General features: G+C 41.6%; 1 protein-coding gene across 5 annotated transcripts in view; it reads left to right on the forward strand.

Moving 5' to 3' along the window:
- Positions 1-18246, forward strand: part of MACROD2 (mono-ADP ribosylhydrolase 2) — an 893899-nt gene that overhangs the window by 19235 nt on the left and 856418 nt on the right. For all 5 annotated transcript variants that reach the window (XM_039569266.1, XM_039569265.1, XM_039569264.1 and 2 more), the window contains exon 3: positions 3442-3549. In XM_039569266.1, the coding sequence (XP_039425200.1) occupies positions 3442-3549 (108 nt within the window). The remainder of the gene's footprint in view (positions 1-3441; positions 3550-18246) is intronic.

Here is an 18246-nt window from a genome sequence, read left to right on the forward strand (position 1 = left end):
TAAACAAAGCTGAGGGCTAGGACTGCCTATTTCCTGTATTTGGTGTGAAGAGCTCAGCTAATCAGCGTCATCCTACTTGAAGCTGTGGCTCTATGGACTCTTGAGATGTTTTGAATATGACTGAAGGATCAAAGGATGATGTAGGAGGAAGAGCTAAATGAAATTGGGTTGTATAGGCAGAGGGTTAGAGGATGATGGCTGGGTCTAGAGGGGAAAAAGTGGGGGTGGGACATGAATGTTCAACTGTTTCTGGTGAAGATTTTCAGCTGTATTGTGTTGCTGAGGTTGGGGCAGAGGAGACAAGAGGAGGACTTACAGCAGCGTTTCCACTCTTGTGTGTCATCAGTAACAGCCTAAACCCTCAAATTTTGGAACGGATGTACCAGGATCAACTCCATCATTCATGAGTGTGTATGCAGAGATGATTTAGTGGCCATTGACTTCACTTCCTCATAAGAATTGAAGTCAACTTGTTTGCAAGACTAAAGTTAAAACAGAAATAAAAGCTGTCTTATTTAATAAATAATTTTAATAATAATAATAAAAAGGCTGGATTGGAAATCTTGCAGTATATTGCTCCATTTGCCTAGCAGGTGTTGTTTTCTCAATCAGAGAAAAGCACTGCCTCCTCGTCTAAGTCCTTCCTCTCTGGAGCACGTCCCCCCGCAGGCAGCGCTGGCGCAGGTGCCTCAGGTAGCTCTTGGTGGAGGCAGAGTTCTCCTCCTGCCGGCCGATCACCTCGTCATGGAGGGGGGGGCAGTCAGCCAGGCAGCAGGTCCGTGGCCAAGCTGAGCGTGTCCAGGCCTTCTCCTGGGAGACACGGGGCAGGGAGCACGGTGAAAGGGGCAGAGGGGACTCAGAGGGCTTGAGCCCCTTGGGCTCTCCTGGGGAAGCTGGGGCCTGGCTGGGCTGCCCCAGGCCACAGCTTGTGTGGAGAAGACCTCGGCAGGATCTGTCTTGTTCTTGTGCCTCAGCCTGTCCTTGTTTCCTCCTGGGAGGAAGGGGGCTGAGCCCCACCTCTGCCTCTGGGCTCGGGCACAGGGCTGGGGAAGAGGCAGAGGACCCTTGGTGCCTGCCCAGGCTTTCCTCTGCACAGGGGCTGGCAGTCCTCTCCCTACACGTTGTAGCTCCCAGCCCCCTGGCACCATCCCAGCTGCCTGGTCCCCAGCCCTCACCTCTCTGCGCTGCCTCTCGGCTTTTCTCTGGAGGCTGCATCCAAGGCAAAGCACGGCGAGCAGCAGGGACAGGGCTAAGAAGGTGCAGCAGTGCACCTGCACCAACCACAGGCTGGCACTGCCTGTGCCAGTGTCCGGCTGCTGCACGTCCTGGGCTGGCACGTGCAGCCGGGGCCGTGTTCCTGCTGGGACAGCTGTGAGCTCTGAGGGTGCTGGGGAGCAGCGAGGCCACGCAGAGCCCCAGGAGCAGGGAGAGCCCCGGGCGGAGCATGACGGAGCTGCCTGAGGAGCTGCGATCTCTCGCCCTCACCCTGAGCTGAGCCGAGCAGTGCCCACGGGGTCTGTGCAAGGTGGTGGCATCAGCTGTGATGTCACAAGGCTGTTGCCTGGCAGCCAGAGGCTGGGAATGTCAAGGCAAGGCCAGGCCAGAGGGTGTGAGTGTGTGGCTGCCTCAGCCTGCTGCTCTATCTTGCCGTTGTGGGACTGGGCCTCAGGAGCTTGGGGATGTGCTCTCCAGCGCTCAGCAAGGAACTGCTGACACGTCTGAGTTGGTATTCTTGAGTTGATGAAAATGGAGGGTGAGACTAGAGGAACAAATTTGTTTGGGCTGTTTCTACCTTCTCACTAAATATTGAGGACTCTTCTTGCCTGTCATCAAACTTCACTTGTTCTGAAGATTTGGAATTGATTCACACTTTTGTTACCTCAAGAAATGAGTTCTATTTCTGACCAATAGATGAACTCAAGCTTCTTGAGACTTGTGTTGGAAAGAATGTTTAAAAAGTAACAGTAAAAGTGAATTTAATAATCTTCCCTCCTCAGTTCATTGCTGTGATGTGCGTGTCTAACTTGGTGAAGCTTTGGGCAGTATGTTTGTGCAAGGGTTTGAGGTAACTGAACTCTTCTATAGACTGAATCGGATGTAAATGAAGTGATTTGGTATAATGATAAAATCCACGCGTGCTGGCTCGAAGAGCAGCCCGGAGGTCTAGCTGCGCAGCCTGTGATTTACGGTGGCACACACAAAAGGATCAGAGGGGAGGCGTTCCTCACCCGAGGGAGCTGTCCCTTGAGCAGAGCGTGAGAGCACGCAGGGGGAGGCGAAGAAGCGGCGAGAGGGGACTCTCCGTATAAGTTCCACGCAGAAGGTTTATTCAGGTGAAACGATGGGGGGGTGGGGGAGAAGACGAAAAGCCAAATTTTTGACAGGGTCCAGGGATTTTATAGTGGGGAAAGGAAAGTCGGGGTAAGGGATACAGCCAATGGAATACTTGACAGGAGGTAGAGTAGCGGGTAAGGGAACCAATGGAAATAACACAAAGGAGGGACTTAGGGAAGGAACCAATGGGGTGACCAGTACAACAGAACTTTCTAGAACTTAGACATATTAAATCAAGGGAAATAAATATACATAGACCCATACATAAAATAGGGAGGGGAAAATATTAACCAACGATACAAAAGTATGTAGATAACTGAACTGGGGGATTATGGGCTGTCACCCTAATTAAGAGCAAGGCATTAAACCTCGGGGCCTGACCACCACAGCTTGGTGTCTGTTTTGTCTTCAGGGGCTGCAGCCACTTGCACCGCCACAATTTGGTGATGCAAAATCTCAGGAGTTTACAGGAATAAGGGAACTATGGTAACATTATTTAGTAACAAATCTGTTGCCAGCCTAGTGTATGTTGTCTTCACCACCTGCCTCCTCCTAGCTGAGCAATTTAAGGTGACAAAGCTCCAAGTTTAAAATCTGCATGGATTTTTTTTTCAGGCTTGTTGTCTGGCTACATGTCTTCAGAAGTAATTCTGAATTTTGGGGCTGTTGGCAAATGGTGTGATTGTGTATTTTTGTACTCACTTGGTATTATTCTGGATTGGAGAAATTACTCTAGTTAGGAGGGTAATCTTAATTAATTCCTCAATTTGTTTTTGCAGTTTGCACCCTTGTGATTACCAAATAAAATTACTGATGGATCTCACTTCAAAAAATATGTGTGTTTTACAGTTTTGTAATCAAATGGTATATGGATTAGGATTCAGTGCTTCCTACTAGCTTGTATTCGGAAACAAGTAGCAAGCAAGCAGTGTGATGTTAGGGCAGTGCTGGTGTCTTGTGGGTTGCCGGTGCCCTCTCGAGGTGAAACCGAAAGATGCTGCAGTCTGACAGCAGTAGTGTCACTAGATTGCTGCCTGTTCAGGGCTTGTAAATAACGACCTTGGGCCCACGCTTGTAACCTGATTTTTCTGCTTTCTTGGTTTGTAGGTGAAAACGCTAAAGAAGATCTGCAAGGGAAGAAAAGTCTGAGTGAGAAAGTTTCTCTCTATAGAGGTGACATTACACTGCTTGAGGTTGATGCCATCGTTAATGCTGGTAGGTTGTTAAATATTATATTCAGCTATGTCTTGAAAATCCTTTATAGCTCCACAGTACAAGTGTGAACTCTGAAAAGTTGCCTAAAACTGGTGTGTCCTGTAGAAATCTGTTGGAAAATACAGCTTTTCCCCAGTTCCTTCATATTGCATCTGGTCATCCTGCGTGCATTTACTGTGGCAGGGATTATTGTGAAACTTTTATAACATGGTTGCCATGAAAAAATTAATGATCTCGTGTCCGTCTTTTGGCTTAACTTGGTTAGCTGAGACTTCACACTTTGTGTTGTAGAAGGCCCAATTTTGATACTAAGCTAATGCAGTACATTCCAGTCTGCTTTTATAAATCAAGCCACTTGTGGGCTAGTTAATGCGATAACCTTAACAACAAGGTGATAGGAAAACAGAATTTGTTTTATGTGGTTTTCATATTTGCTTTCTTGTTGGGAGATTGTGTTTTTCAAATATTTGGCCATGATCTACAGAGTTGTGTTTTAGTACCTCTTCTTGTTCAGTGACTGTCTCCATGTGTGCAGCTGAGGTGAAGAACTGTGTGTAGCATCTTGTGACAAAAAGAGGGAAATGCCTGTGCAATTAATTCAATTGTGTATTAGGTTATGGCAAGCTAGTTCAGTTTTTTGGCAAAAAATGATGGGAAAGTTTACCCCTTCACACGTGCCCCCAGCCAAATCTTGCCTGTACTCTCTACTCCAAAAAGAGTGTGTGGTTTGTGTGTCCTGAGGCTGGAAATTTTTTCCCCCTAGTATTTGAGTGGCACTGATTAATTTTCAAGAACTAATTTTGCTGGTATTAATTTCTTGGAAGGAAACATACTGCAGTATCTTCTCTGTGATGGAATAAAGTTCAGAGGTTCCCAGGGTTGTAATGGCCAAAATGGATGTGTTTGCTTATCAGAGGAAAATGCCATGTGGAGCTACTGATTCATGTCCGTAAAGAGCACAGGAGTGTTTGCTCACACAGTGTAGAGGGCAGTGAACAGACTCTCTTGGACTGTTCAATTATATGACATCCGCTTTAACTGTGGACATCTGCTAATGGGTTTTGTGAAGTAGGGGTGGAATCCTTAGCCATTTCGAAATACATTTTTGCATTCCAAGTACTGAGGCTGCTATTCCCATGCAAAAAAATTTAATTAATCTTCTAGTTTACTGATGCACAAAAGCCTTCCTAAATAACAATACAGTGGCATCCATGTAACATGATCCTCTCCTCACTGTGTTGACAAGGCCTCTGAAGCTTTAATATTTTTTTTCTCATTCTTTTAAGATGATTTTTTAAGTAGTGCTTTTGCTGATTTCCTTACTTTATTGCTTTCCAGTAAGTCAATATTAGCATACTTCTCTCCATTTATATTTAGCTTCTCCTTGTTCATAGGCCTCCCTTGAATTACAGGCTGGAACTAGTTAAGGATTAGCTTTAGAACAGGAATACTTAGCGTTTCTTGATTTAAATCGCCTTTTAATTCTCCTGAAAGGTCCAAAAAACCTATATCCCAGACTGCAAATGATATTATCTGCCTATAAACCTATTATATGCCTGCCATTGTGGTGAGAAATGCATCTCTCTGAGGAGAAATAAAAATATAATCAAATCAATGCATATTAATATGCAATTTTGAGAAAAGGTTTAAAGACCACTCAAAACAAACTGAGGTTGAAAGACCTAAAGAGGGACGTAACACTCTGAAAGTATCTAGAAAGCTTTTGGCAAAAAAAGTTGTTTCTACTGTTGCCTTCTGTAAATTGTTTGGGTTTAATGGGAGTTTCAGATTAGATGTTGGCAAAGCTACTTATTGAAGGGAACAGGTTTATACAGTGATACTTTGGTGTATCAGACTGACACAAAATAGCAGCCTTAGGGCCAGGGCATTGTTACAGGTGGATTTTTAAGATTCTTGTAAATCTTTTGTAACCTTCTATCCTTCCTAAAGGGCATAATCTATTAACTATTATGTGATATTAATAATTCTAGCTTAAAATACTAACCTACAGTTACTTTGGAAAAGCTATATGCTCTCTATATGTCAGTGTAGTAATTAAGTCTAAGCCTTTGATTTGCTCATGGTTTCAGTGTTACTTTTTTCCTGTTAACCTTTCAAACTGTGGAGGATAGCTAGAAAGCTACATGAGGAAGGTGGTTTAGTTTAAGATCCATATTATTTATGCGAAACGTCTGCTGTGCTGAGATTCTTTTTAAATCAAACAGTTCCAGTGAAATTGCAGTGTCTCTTAGATGGTATCTAAACCCATGTTGCTGCACCATATGATGCTTTTGCAAAGAACTCCATTGTTTTTCCTTCTGCAACTGAAGTTATTCAAGCCTCAAAGACATAAAGCAGTAAGTAGCCACAGTACCAGTTTCTGTGTGTAAGTTGAATAAAATGCAGCCTGTTGAATATGGAATAGGAGATAGGTTTTCTGGAGGTAAATCTGTGGAAGTTCTTTTTATACTTAATGCCTTTTGACTACCCCAAATGTTAATGATTGACTCTCTCCTATCTGTTGCAAGCCCTGAGTTAGGAAGGAAGGAAGAGACCCTCCGGAGGCTTTCTCTCTGAATTTAGAAATTCCATTAACTCTCTCCTGTAAGAAATAGTTTAAAATACAGCAAGTCATGTCCAAATTAAAGCCACAGGAAGATACTTACAGGTTGAATGTTTACATTGACTTATGCAAAGAACTAAAAATGCTTGAAGTAAAGGGAATGGTCTGGCAAATTCTGGGGGTGTGGAAGGTTTCCAGGTGATTCAAATTGTCTCCAGATTTGGATTCAAACATATTTGAAAAAAAAAAAAAAGGTGTTCTTGAATATGTAAGGAGGAAGTGAGACAAAATGATATAAGTGGTGACCTTATGTAGCTAAATATCAGGATGTCATTGAGGAACACTGCTGCAAAAGGATCCCTTTTTCTGCTAGACTTTCAGCAGACAAACTGAATGTTGCTTACTTTCCAAAAATATTTTACACATAGTTTGTGTCATTGCTCATTGTCAAAAGAACCACATCAAAACAGCCTCTTTGAAACCATTCAACACTAGAGTGAGGATCTGAGATGCATTGTGAGAGAGAAAGGAGCTGAAAAACGGAGCTGATGTGCAATTTTGCTAAAATACATGTCAATTATCTCCCCCGTAAATGTCTTTTCCTTCCAGAACGGATTCCTAAAACTTCCTTACTACTGATTGCATTGCAGACAGGTATTAGTTTAACTTGATGTTTTGCTTAAGGTGTCCTGTTATGCCATTTCCTTTACACATTTTTGTTAAGGATTCAGGTAAGACTTGTATGAAAATCTTATTTTTACTCCTATATACTCCTCTGCTCTTTGTTATTACCCTCTAAGAATGTAAACAGGCTCTCCTTGAGGCATGTACTTACTGCATTAATCTGTGCTGACTGGCCTTTTTAACAGATTAAATGTTCCTGGATGTCACTTCATCCTGATGCCAAAAGTTCTTCAAGCACTTGGAAGCCAGATAACCACAATTAGCCAACATCTGAATAAGTCATCAGAATGGAGCTTGGAGGGGGTGTGGTGTGTCTGTGTCTAGGGGAGGGGAGAGAGGGGTTGTTTAGTCGCTCCGGCAACCCCAAATACAGAAATAAGCAGTAAAAGCTTGAATAAGGTTTGAAAAATAATTTCTTCAGTATTTATAGTATCAGCTAAGCAGTAAAGAACTGCTTTTTTACTTTCGTCTGCATTTTTACTAAGGAAAACTGTGTCGCTGTATATGTCATATGCAGTAACTATCTGAAGTAGTATTTTGGGAGTGGGTGTGCGGGGGATGTCTGTGTATCTCGTATACCTTAAGGAGCAGTTCATCACTACTGACCTCAGGTATTCATTCACTTCCTACCTGTTAATAAATCTTACTGTCCATTTATAAGATAAGGAGGCATGTACTAATATGCTTGTGAGGGAGTTTTTACTAGGAGGAAGATCAAGGGGAAACTATTATGTCAGGGGGAAAAAAGGATTCTCCTTATTTTTATCTGATAGGGAGGAGGAGGATGATGACTTGCAGAACACTAGAAGGGATGATATTTCTTTTTATCTTTGAAAAATATTCTTGGTATCAGTACAAAAGTATGGTACTGAGAACAGAAACCTTTAATCTTCAGGAAAAAGGAAGATGTTCAGTTCTATTGAATTAGATATTTCTGGTAATAGGTCTGTACTATTGCGTCTAAGTTTGCAATTAGAGAGTTGCTACAGTTATAGCAACTAGATGTCTCCCTTTAAACTGTATTTGAGTGCTGGAATCATTTAATCATTGCTAATACTCACAAATTTGGGGAAGAAACTCTCAATTTTTAAAGGGAATATCTTTTCCATATAAGAAAACAAATGTGAATTAAAGTCTTCCTCTGGTAGAGAAAAGAGTTGGTGACTAACACAAGTAAACAACTCTTTATGTCCCTTTTCTACTAACCCCTGATGCTGGAATTTAGTTACTGAGCCTCATATTGCTCAAGAAGAGATTTCCTCTACAGGAAACCATCTGCCTGTGTGCAGTGAGTTGCCTCAGCTGGGAATGCTGGTTTGGCAGGCACAGGTTCCTCAGCTTGCTTGGCACAGTGTGCAGGGCCAGCTGAGGGAAGGTGCATGGAGGTGACGGTCTCCTGGTTGCTTTAAGAGGCAGAGGTGTTTTCAGGGAGTGACTTACAGCTGAGTTTCTCAACAAATTTGTAGGAGTTTGGAATCCTTGTCCTGCTGTACCTCCCTGTCCCAGTACTGATTGTGCGTGGAGCTGAAAAATATTCAGTTTTAATTACTCTGTGTTTGCTTTGCTTGTTGCAGGACTGGTTTTCACTGGAGCCTCTGCATGACTCGATTTATAGGATGAAATAGACATTTTCATATTGAATCTCACCTTTCCTAGTGAAATATGCCTTTCTTCCCTCAGGCTTCTGTCTTCACAACCATGTTTCAGTATTTTTGTGTCACAGCAGTATCTTTATCCAGCTCTTTTATCTGGTGATAGCAACATATTTTCTTCCAGATTCATAACTTCCTGGCCTTGACCTTGAATATGATTGTTTAACTTAATGAGGTTCCCTTTTTTTCTTAAGTTCAGAATTACGCATCAAGGTAGAAGAGCTCTGTATTGATACTGGGAACTGAATATATTATCAGTGAATTACGCTTATACAAGTGTGTAAGTATAGATAGGGACTGAGCTCTGCCTTCCCACACAAACAGCTCCTTAATGCGCAATCAGTCACCGCAGTTGCCTTGAACTTGGTGCTTAATGAACAGGTGGGGAAAAAGGATGGATTCTAATCTGGAACAGATCTGACATCAGGCAATTTCACTGATTGCTAATCCATTTCATTTGGCAACTACTTAATTTATGGCACAGAGTTTTCATCTTGTAACTTCTGAAGTAGAAATTACTTCAGAAGTGGCCTGTGTGAATATTATGAAGGTATTTGAGTCAGTCACTGAGCCTGATCTGGTGTTGTGTATATACTTATTCTTCCCTTTTTTATTTTGCAGTGACCAGTAATTCTTACTCTGGAGCTCGTTTGAAATTATTCTTCAATAATTTGCTATGAAAATAAGTCCCTTAAGTCAAATGTTCCTGCTATTGAATGTGGAAGCAACAAAATGTAAAATCTGTCCTTAATTTGCTTATAGCATTTTGACATGGGATTTTTGCATTTATTAGTATTGATTTTTGTGGGGTTTTTGTTATGTTTTTTGTTTTTCAGTTGAGCTAAACATAAATGATTGATTATACTGGGAGCTTCTTAGTGAGTTTGCTGTCCATTAGAATGTTTTGTAAATATACTTTACATGTTTTATCTCCAGTGTACAAATAGGGAAATGGAAAACTTGTATTGAAAGCTCTTGTATGGAGTCATCTGGCATCTGCCTATGTAACTTAGACTGTTGTAATTTCCTCTAGGAATAGAACCAATATTGCTAACAAATTGTTGTTAATTTGGTTTTCATCTTTACTGTGAGCAGACTCTGGTGTTAATCAAAGGTTTGCCAAGTTAATTTACAGTTGGTACAATTACACTTGTGTGTAAAACCCCAGACTAATTTATATATACTCCTCACTTATTCACCAGGAAAGTCAACGTTAATAGTTGGGGGAATTGGTCATTCTCAGTTGTGACATCTGTGAGTGAGTTTATTACTGCTTTCTGTGGAAAATGCTTTAAGCCTGGCTGGTGAGCAGTAGATGTGGTTAAACCTGCCTCTGCTTTTGGTCTGATTTCATTTCAATGCTGTTCTTCCCTGTAGTGTAATACTCATTTGGATGAAAAGTCTGTGTATAGTGACAGTGATCAAGAGAATGAAATGGAAGGCGAGTACTGCTGGAGGTGTGGTTTAATTTAGGTGGAGAACTGTAGCTGCTGCCTCAGTCAAACACAATTTGCTGTAACTGTGTGGCCAAGACTTATGAGTGAGGAGGCTCACTCAGAATTGCACTGCAGAAAGGGTGGCTGCAATGCACTTTGAAAATATCTCAGGTATAACTAGTGTAACTCAAAACTTCAGCATTAAAAAAAGAAAGGTTTGGCAGTGCTGCAGACACATGTCAGGGTTAACTTTGTTTCTTGTTCTGGGGTGCTTTGGGAAAGGGAAATGAATTGTGGTGAAATGTTTTCATTCCGGTATTCCACCAGTGTGCTCACAGCCATCTCGTGTAGCTAATGGAGATGGCTTCTGGGGGGAGATGTGCCTCAGACACCTGGACGTTATCCTGCCACATTGTGTGTGGTGCCAGCCAGCCGAGAGTCCTGGGTGGTGAAACGGAGGCCTAAACCTTGCATGCGTCAAGGAGAGCTTTGCCACTCAGCTTGCCATATGGCCAGGCACTGCAAACAGATAGGCACTTCATGTTAATGATAATCAAGTGATGATTTCAAACAGTGGGATGTGAGTGTTCAGTGACTTACTGAGAAGACATAAAAAAAACAGCAGAGAAGAAAATGTACTTTCCACTGGAGCAATACACTCAAAAGTCTCCTTAAACTAACAGATTGTGGGCTGAAGCACCCGATACAGATGTCAAGGTTCAGAGCTATGCTTTTGGACTTTCCATGTTCTGTGCTCCCATAGAAGTCTGAGAGGAATGAGATGAGCGTGCATGATCCTTTACCTAAAACGGTTTGCCCAGACAAGTTGTGGATGCCCCATCCCTGGAAATGTTCAAGGTCGGGTTGGAGGGAAGTTGAGCAACCTGGATTAGTGAAAGATGTCCCTGCCCATGGTGAGGAGGGGTTGAACTAGATGATCTTTAATGGTTCCTTCCAAAACAGGAAATTTTGTGATACTAGGAAATACCCTGGCACAAAGTTAATGGCCAACTCTCTCTGACCGGATGCAGCATACTCTGTTTGTCTTCTGAAAATCTAATATAAAATGGGCAAGGTAGATGTTTTAGTAGCCTAATATAACCTGATGGTCTATGATAGCTGTATTTATTTGCAACTCTGTTTTCAGTGTTGATGCTTTCAGGACAGTATCTATTTTACCTAGACCAAGTATTCTCCTTACTTCTTTGTGCATCAGTTTTTGAACCCATTTATTATGTCTGAGCCCAATGTGATTATTGATCCCTCATGCCATGGTTACCCAGGACCTTTTTTGTGTGTGCCCTTTCTAGAGAAAACTAGCAGTATACAAGCAAAACACCTGCAAAGTTGGATTTCTTCAAAAGTCTTTGATTTCCCTCAGTTGGGAAGCGGGAGGTGGTGTGGGATGCCGTGAATCCTTTCTGACAGCAGGTGGCAATAGTGCCGCTGTTATCGTGAAGCCACTTTTTGGCTCGCGTACCTTAATTTTCCTGGACATAAAATCGGTAATGACTTAAGCAGAGGAAACAAAATGCATGCATTCGAGGCATGTTTGTTGGATAGGCCATCGATACAGCTCGTGCTTATTAAATGCCGACTCCATTTCATTACGTGTGTTCAGTGTGTGTTTGAAATAGAACAGGAGACAGGCGTGGTTTGGAAGAACTGTAAGCATCTGTTTTACTTCATAGAGGAAAATATTTTGGGGGGACCTTGCTATCAGCCTGTCTTATCATACATTTGACAGTGCAGCTGTCACCTTGAGTTTGCTGATGGAGCAGAGTGGTGTAAGAAACTACTCAAGGTCGTCTTGAACAATTATGCTTCGTTTCATAATATTAAATCCACTTTTAATCAGGACTTGTGGGGGATTATCTAAAGGATTGTGGGTTTTTTAAGCTGATAGTTCCAACAGTGTGTTCTCAGTCAAGATAGGCATGCAACGTTGTGGTTTTTTTCAAGCATTTGCATTTTAAAAAACCCAAACCAGTCAAGTAATTTCCAAATGTTGGGACACAAAAGAGAAGACTTCTTTGAGGCTTCCTCTCTCTACTTATAAAATATTGGCAGCAAGAGGTCAGGCTGGGATTATCCCTGTGGTGTTAATATTGCCCCCCACACTCCTCTGTCCAGATGTACGTTTGCTCTTTCCTCACTTTCTGTTTCTAACCATGAACACATTGGGTTGTTCTGGGTTTGCACAGATATTGTCTCGACATTATCTCAGTCACTGTAAGTAGTACAGTGAGGTCAGCATGGAAATTAGCATTTCTATATGTAATTCAATCTTGTTAAATATATGCAGTTAAATATTGAATAGGGGAAGGTCTACTTTGGTTGGGACAAGTAAGCTTTAGGTTTATCTTATCTACTTTCCTAGATGCAGAAAATGGGGTAAAAAAACAGTAGTCAGAGTTGATGTCCAAAACTGCTGTTGTGCAGCTGGCTGACCCTGTCTGTCTCCCCTGCCTTCTCCTCAGGCAGGGGGAATTGCTTTTGCTTAATTCTCTTAGCTGCTGAGTAAAAGACCAATGCAGAGTGTTCCAGCCCTTGCTAGGATTTTGGGTTTGTCTAGTGCTTTGCCATTTGCTGCAGGTCTTGGAAATTTTAGTCCCTTGAAATACAGTTTCCATTACTTGTTAAATAAATAATTATGGACTGTGAAATGCAGTTTAGGTTTTGTTTTGACGTATGGATGTTAGCAACTGACTTTTCTGAGAAAAGAAAAATATTTCTGTTTGCAAAACCACAAGTTGCTTTCTTCAGGAATTCAGAATGCCTCTCACTTAGAAATTAGTATTAAGGGTACAGCTTGGCTTTAAAAATCTGGGCTCCAAACTCCTTTGTGTGACCTGCTGTCACAGTCATAAAAATTAGTAATGGCAGCTAAATATACATCAAAGGTCGGTGGAAGCTTGTGAAAGCTGTATTTGCTTGTTAATCCAAGCACAAAGGCAAGTGTGTTTGCATCGTGTGCAAGGAGTAGTCACTTGGATGTTAATATACCGTTGTTCAGAGTTGTTTGGATGTGTTTGGGAATTGTTTTAATTACAATATTGAAGGTGCTGCAAGGTCCTGTGCTTTCCTCACAGCAGTGGGGTGATGAGCTACTGCTGCTCCCAGGCTTCTTCCCTTTACTCTGAGGTGACAGGAACATTCAAGGTTCGTTTTAGTATCTCCTGCCTGGATTGTCACTTGCACAATGCTGTTTGAATGGCCAAGAGGGGACGTGGGTGGTCCTGTTTCTTCTGCCCTTGGGGTACCCTGTCCCTAACACATTCCTCCTGGCTGCAGAGGAGCTCTTTGGAGCTCTGCAGCTTCTTGCCTGAGCTGCGCCCGAGGGCTGGCAGTCTCATGAAGAAAGGATGACTTGGCTCTTGTAGGAGCAATGTTGTAATGGTCCTTGTTCTCAGAGGGTTTCACCAGTGAAGCCTTGAAGCCTGGGGCTTTCATTGTCTATTGTGTCTGAGTAGTTCAAACTTGTGGGAAAAACACTGATTCGGAGAACTTTTTTGGATTATTGCTCCTTCTCTCTTTGATCACTTGCATGTCCGTGCTGCTGTAACTTTAATTTGGTGTGCAACATGAATCACTTAAATATGTCTCTGTAGCACCTTCATTTTATGCTTGAAAGCTGGTTTCTGTCGAGTAATAAATAGAAATAGTTAATATCTGGCATGCCTAGTTGTGGGCTGCCTCAAAAAGATAGTTCTGTCAGCTATATTTGATTTGTATTTAGAATGTTTTGCATTGCAAATCCACGTTAGAAATGCTTTTTAAATTTAAAGTGTGAACCATATTGCTTTTTCAAGGGAACTGTACTCTTGTGTCATGTGAAATAACTTTTTATGTAAGAAAGAGGTGGTATGGCTTTCAACTTTATCATACCAGGTTATAGAGGAATGTAGGTTTTCCCTGTGACTTGATATGCCAGATAATAGTAACTGGCAACCCATGCCCTTTACATTTCTAGAATTTGTGGTGTACAGGCTTTCAGAGGAACTTTCTTTTCTCATTCTGCCAGTTTCAGTCCACTTTGAAGGGATTATGTTGAGCAGTGTGGTCCAGGTCACTTGACTAGTTCTGAATTTCTGCAAATCTGGGTCATGATATTACTCTTTCTGAAATTAATATCAAATTTTAGAATGATTTCTAGAATAGTCAGTCAATGAAGAATGGTGCATTTTACCTGCAGAGTTCACCGAACCGGGGAAGCTGAAAGAAAGAAAAAGCTGAGAGAATTTATTAATGGCAACTTATTCCTTCTAAACCTCTAAGGTTTAGAAACAATTTTCATTGTAGGTTGTCCATTACCTTAAAAAATAAAACAACTAAATCAACCTTGGGGGAAGGGTAGACCAGGGCAAATACTTACTTCTTGGTTTTCTTTGTTTCCTTGGATGAAGGAAACAAAGTTTCCTTGGATGAAGGCATCTCTGAGTGCAGGAGGCCAGACGATTTTTGCAATGTCCCAGAGGAGTTTTGCCAACCAGCAGTTCTAGCCTTGGCCATGGCTCAACTAATGATGGCTCCCCCTTCCCCCACTAGATAACAAACACAGCATTTCAGGGAGCTGAGTGATCAGTATTAGGGCTGTTTCACCACAAGAGTGATTTCTCTATCTTCCCCCTCCCTTCTGATATTAAAGAACCTGCTTAGGAGGCCCAAACTTGGAGATTTGGCAGGGCTTACAGCCCAGAGTCTTTAGGTCAGGAGTTTACAGCTTCAGAGGCTGCAACTCTAGTTCAGACTAGTCCCCACCACCAGTGATAGATGAGATTAAAACAGAAGCTGTTTCTTAAATTTGAAGTGAATCCTGTGACAGACAGGCCAAAGGGGTGTTTTCAGGTGAGAGTACTTATCTCTATAGCTCTTATCAAAGACCCAGCAAAAGGTCTTGGGCTCCCTACTTCTTTCTTAGTGCCCATGTCCCAGGGGCTGAGTTACATGTGCCTTCTCCTCTTCTGTCATGCTGGCATTGTCACACTGAAACCAGGATTTGAGTCAGAAAGTACAGCCTAGCAGTATCTCTGCTTCCTTCCTCTCCTGTCCTGTCCTCTAGTGCTAGCACCCAGCAGAGCAGCTTGTGTTGACTGCAGCCTCCCTTTGTGCTCTTTCTGCCCTTATTTTTGGGGAGAAGGATGTGAGAGGGGAAGCAATTGCATGGTGTTGCCACTCTCCTTAGAAAGGCCCCTGTGAGCTGTAACTGGATGTAGCCTTGTTACTACAAATCGGTGTCTCAAATCATGACCTCCTGCCTGTGCTTTCAGCAGCCAGAGAAGCTGTGCTCATGTATTTAAAATTTCTTATTTGGGCCACTGCTAATCATTCAGGAAAGCCAGGTTTTGTTCTTCTTGGCGGCCTCTTTTAGAGAGCCAAGGCTGTTCTGCTTTGCCTGAGGGTGAGAGTGAGATGGATGGCACTTTGGTGTCTTTGCTATAGACACCGTGCCTCAGGAGTCTCCCTGGAGCGCTGCTGGAGTCACTTCATATTTCATAATTCCTTGCTGACAATTAAGTCAATTTGCTGGTGCAGGCATGATGGAGCTAAGCTAGGACACGTTTCTTTTTTAGCCAAGATACGGAGTGAAAAGCTCACTCTTTTGCTTTGATTAAATTGAAAACTGAAGTATATCGTTACCTCTCCCTGGCTTGGAACGTGAATCTGATTTATCAGTGGCATTGTCATCCTCTCTGAACTTCTTGCTCATGAATTTATTTTCCTTTTTTTTTTGTTTTATTTTGTTTAATGAGAGGAAGACTCAAGGCAGGCATGCCTTGATATTTGGTGCTGAAGGTGGTAAAGCATCACTCCTCAGTAAGAAAAGATGCAGCTGTGAGCTGGGGCCCCTGGAACTCAAGTGGGCTTGGGCTTGTTTGTGGCAGTGAGAGAAGAGCATAGTTTCATAATCCAGGGCTTTAGGAAAAGGGCACAGGCACTTTGGATCTGTGCAAACTGAGTAGTCTCTCTCTTCCCCAGCGTGGTCTCCTGAATCAAGGGATTTTTCTTTAAATTCCTTGGCCAAATGCAACATTCCTCCTGCTTTGATTTTTAATTTTTTTTTTTAACCTCTGTTAAACAACATTATCTTACATAGTCTTGCTAAATATATAATTTAGCAATTATAGTTGTTCTACCTTGGGTCTAATTTTTCTCCAGTCCTGGCATGAACACAGTGCTGCAAATGTGGACTTAGTCTGGTGAGACAGAGAATGATTTAATGTCAGAAGTGGAATTTTGGGTGCTTTCTGGTTGTGGTGAAATCAGTTAATGGATTGGCTTAACTTTTTTCTTGGAGCTGTTATGCTGTTTAGACATGGGCTCTGTCTAGATGATGTGTATACACTTCAAGCATAGTATTTAATTTTCAATATCTGTACTGCAGCATATAATATGTGTGTGTATCTGCACTCTTTGTATTTTGCTTTAAAAAAAAATTAGCTGCAGTTTTTAGTGTTTCTTCCAGATCAGCTAAGGAAATAGGCTGAACCATCAGCAGTCTGTGTGGCATTGTGCAAATACAGAAGATAAATCCTATATAATTAGTGAGACTGAAGAGTTTTAAATTACGACCCTGAATTTTGATCCCTTGTCAGTGCATTTAATGAATCTATGGATTAGGTGAGAAAGAAAATGTGCATATGAACTGGAAATAAAATCAGTTGCTGAACAGCCCTAGGCTTTTAATTCAACTTGGGTACAAACTGGTCCAGGTAACCCAGAGGGCTGGTTCTTAGCAATATTGAGGTAAATGTGTTAATTCAACTTCAGTGGTGCATAGGTGAAAGGACTGTTTTTATATTCCAGAAGGCTCTTTCAATTATGTCTTCTTTTAAATGCTTTTTTCTTTTTCTGTAGAGTGTCATAATTGAATTGCCTGCCGTGCAATGTGCATGCTTGTGTGAAGACAGTTGATGGGAGAAGGGAATGGCAAGAAAACTGTTTGAAGAGATTGTTTATGGATTGTTATTACTGTTCTTTTACACCAGTGCAACTGGTGGCTCACTTTTTTCTTTTTAACACCTTGCTGAGAGAAGGTGTTAAGAGCTATTTGTTAATGGATGTAGGATTTCTATTCTCAACTTATATCAACTATTTCATCTTAAGGATGGGAAAGCCACATCTGGTACTTCCAAAGCATCTTTCTTCCTCCTTTGTCCAAAATATTTCCTTTTCAGAGTGCACGGATGACTCTTTTTGGTACCAACACATTATGCTTCTGAAGCTTAATACCTACATCACATGTAATAGCTTGCAAGTTTAATGAAAATGCTGATTTTAAATAAGGCACTTGTGTCACTCAAAAGATTTGAGTTTAAGCGTTGAACCTAGAAAAAGCTGCACAAGTTCTTAAATTTAGTGCAGGCGTAGTCACGTTCACTTGGGAAGGATTGTTCATACATAATTTAAGGACATATAAAAGTCTTGAAAAATGGTGTGTTAAGAGACTATTTCTTATTGAAGCTCTCCCCTCCCACCCCCCCCTAGTATTTAATAAAAAGGCACTAAGTTTTGTTCTCTTTAAAAGCTGCTCTCTAATCATGTAGTTCATTATTTCAGCTTCAAAGTGTAGTCTGTACAGAGAGGCAATGAGGTGTATCCACATCTAGAAATTAAGCAATAATCATGTAGTTTAGTGTTTCAACAGGCTTTGTTCATTAGTAGGTACAATGATCCATTGTAAGTACTTGCTGTAGTCATGATGTTCTTAACAGTCTGAAACTTAAACTCTCCAGAATGATTTTTTGGAATATATATTCTTGACTGAAGTGGTGCTACCATGGGTACCAAATGTGTCTGGTGTAATGGTAATTGTTCTGCAAAGTCATTATGAGAAGAATGTCAGACATTGTGTGTTGGTGCAGTGTGTGTCTGCATATATACGTGGCTTTGGATTAACCAATGCACTAAGATCAAGAACAACAGCTGTAGACATGGCAGAATGATTGGAAAAGCTTCTTAAATTTAAGCACTTTTGGACAAATTGAAGCAAGAGAAGCGGAAACAAAGGCACACTGGGAAACACAGAGAAACACTGGGAAAAACAGAGAAAGGGAAGAATTAAAACTGAAGTGCTGCAAATGAGTGGGAGAAGGAAGTCGGCACTGAAATGCAGGAGGGCACATGGGAAAAAAATGTAGTGGTTTGATGGGTTTGAATTATTGAGGCTTATTTTGTCGCTGAGTCCATGGAGTCACTAAGACAACACTTCCAGATTGTGAAGATTGGTCAATAAAACCATAGGATGTGGGAAAAAAAAAAAAGTTTTTAATTTGAGAAGATGAAGGAATGATGCACTAAAGGTGTGAGTGGGAAAGGGCCACTTGACCAAGGTGTTGTGAGTTGAGGCTGTAGTTATACG

Source organism: Corvus cornix, chromosome 3, assembly GCF_000738735.6.
Source record: "Corvus cornix cornix isolate S_Up_H32 chromosome 3, ASM73873v5, whole genome shotgun sequence".
Classification (NCBI taxonomy): Eukaryota; Metazoa; Chordata; class Aves; order Passeriformes; family Corvidae; genus Corvus; species Corvus cornix.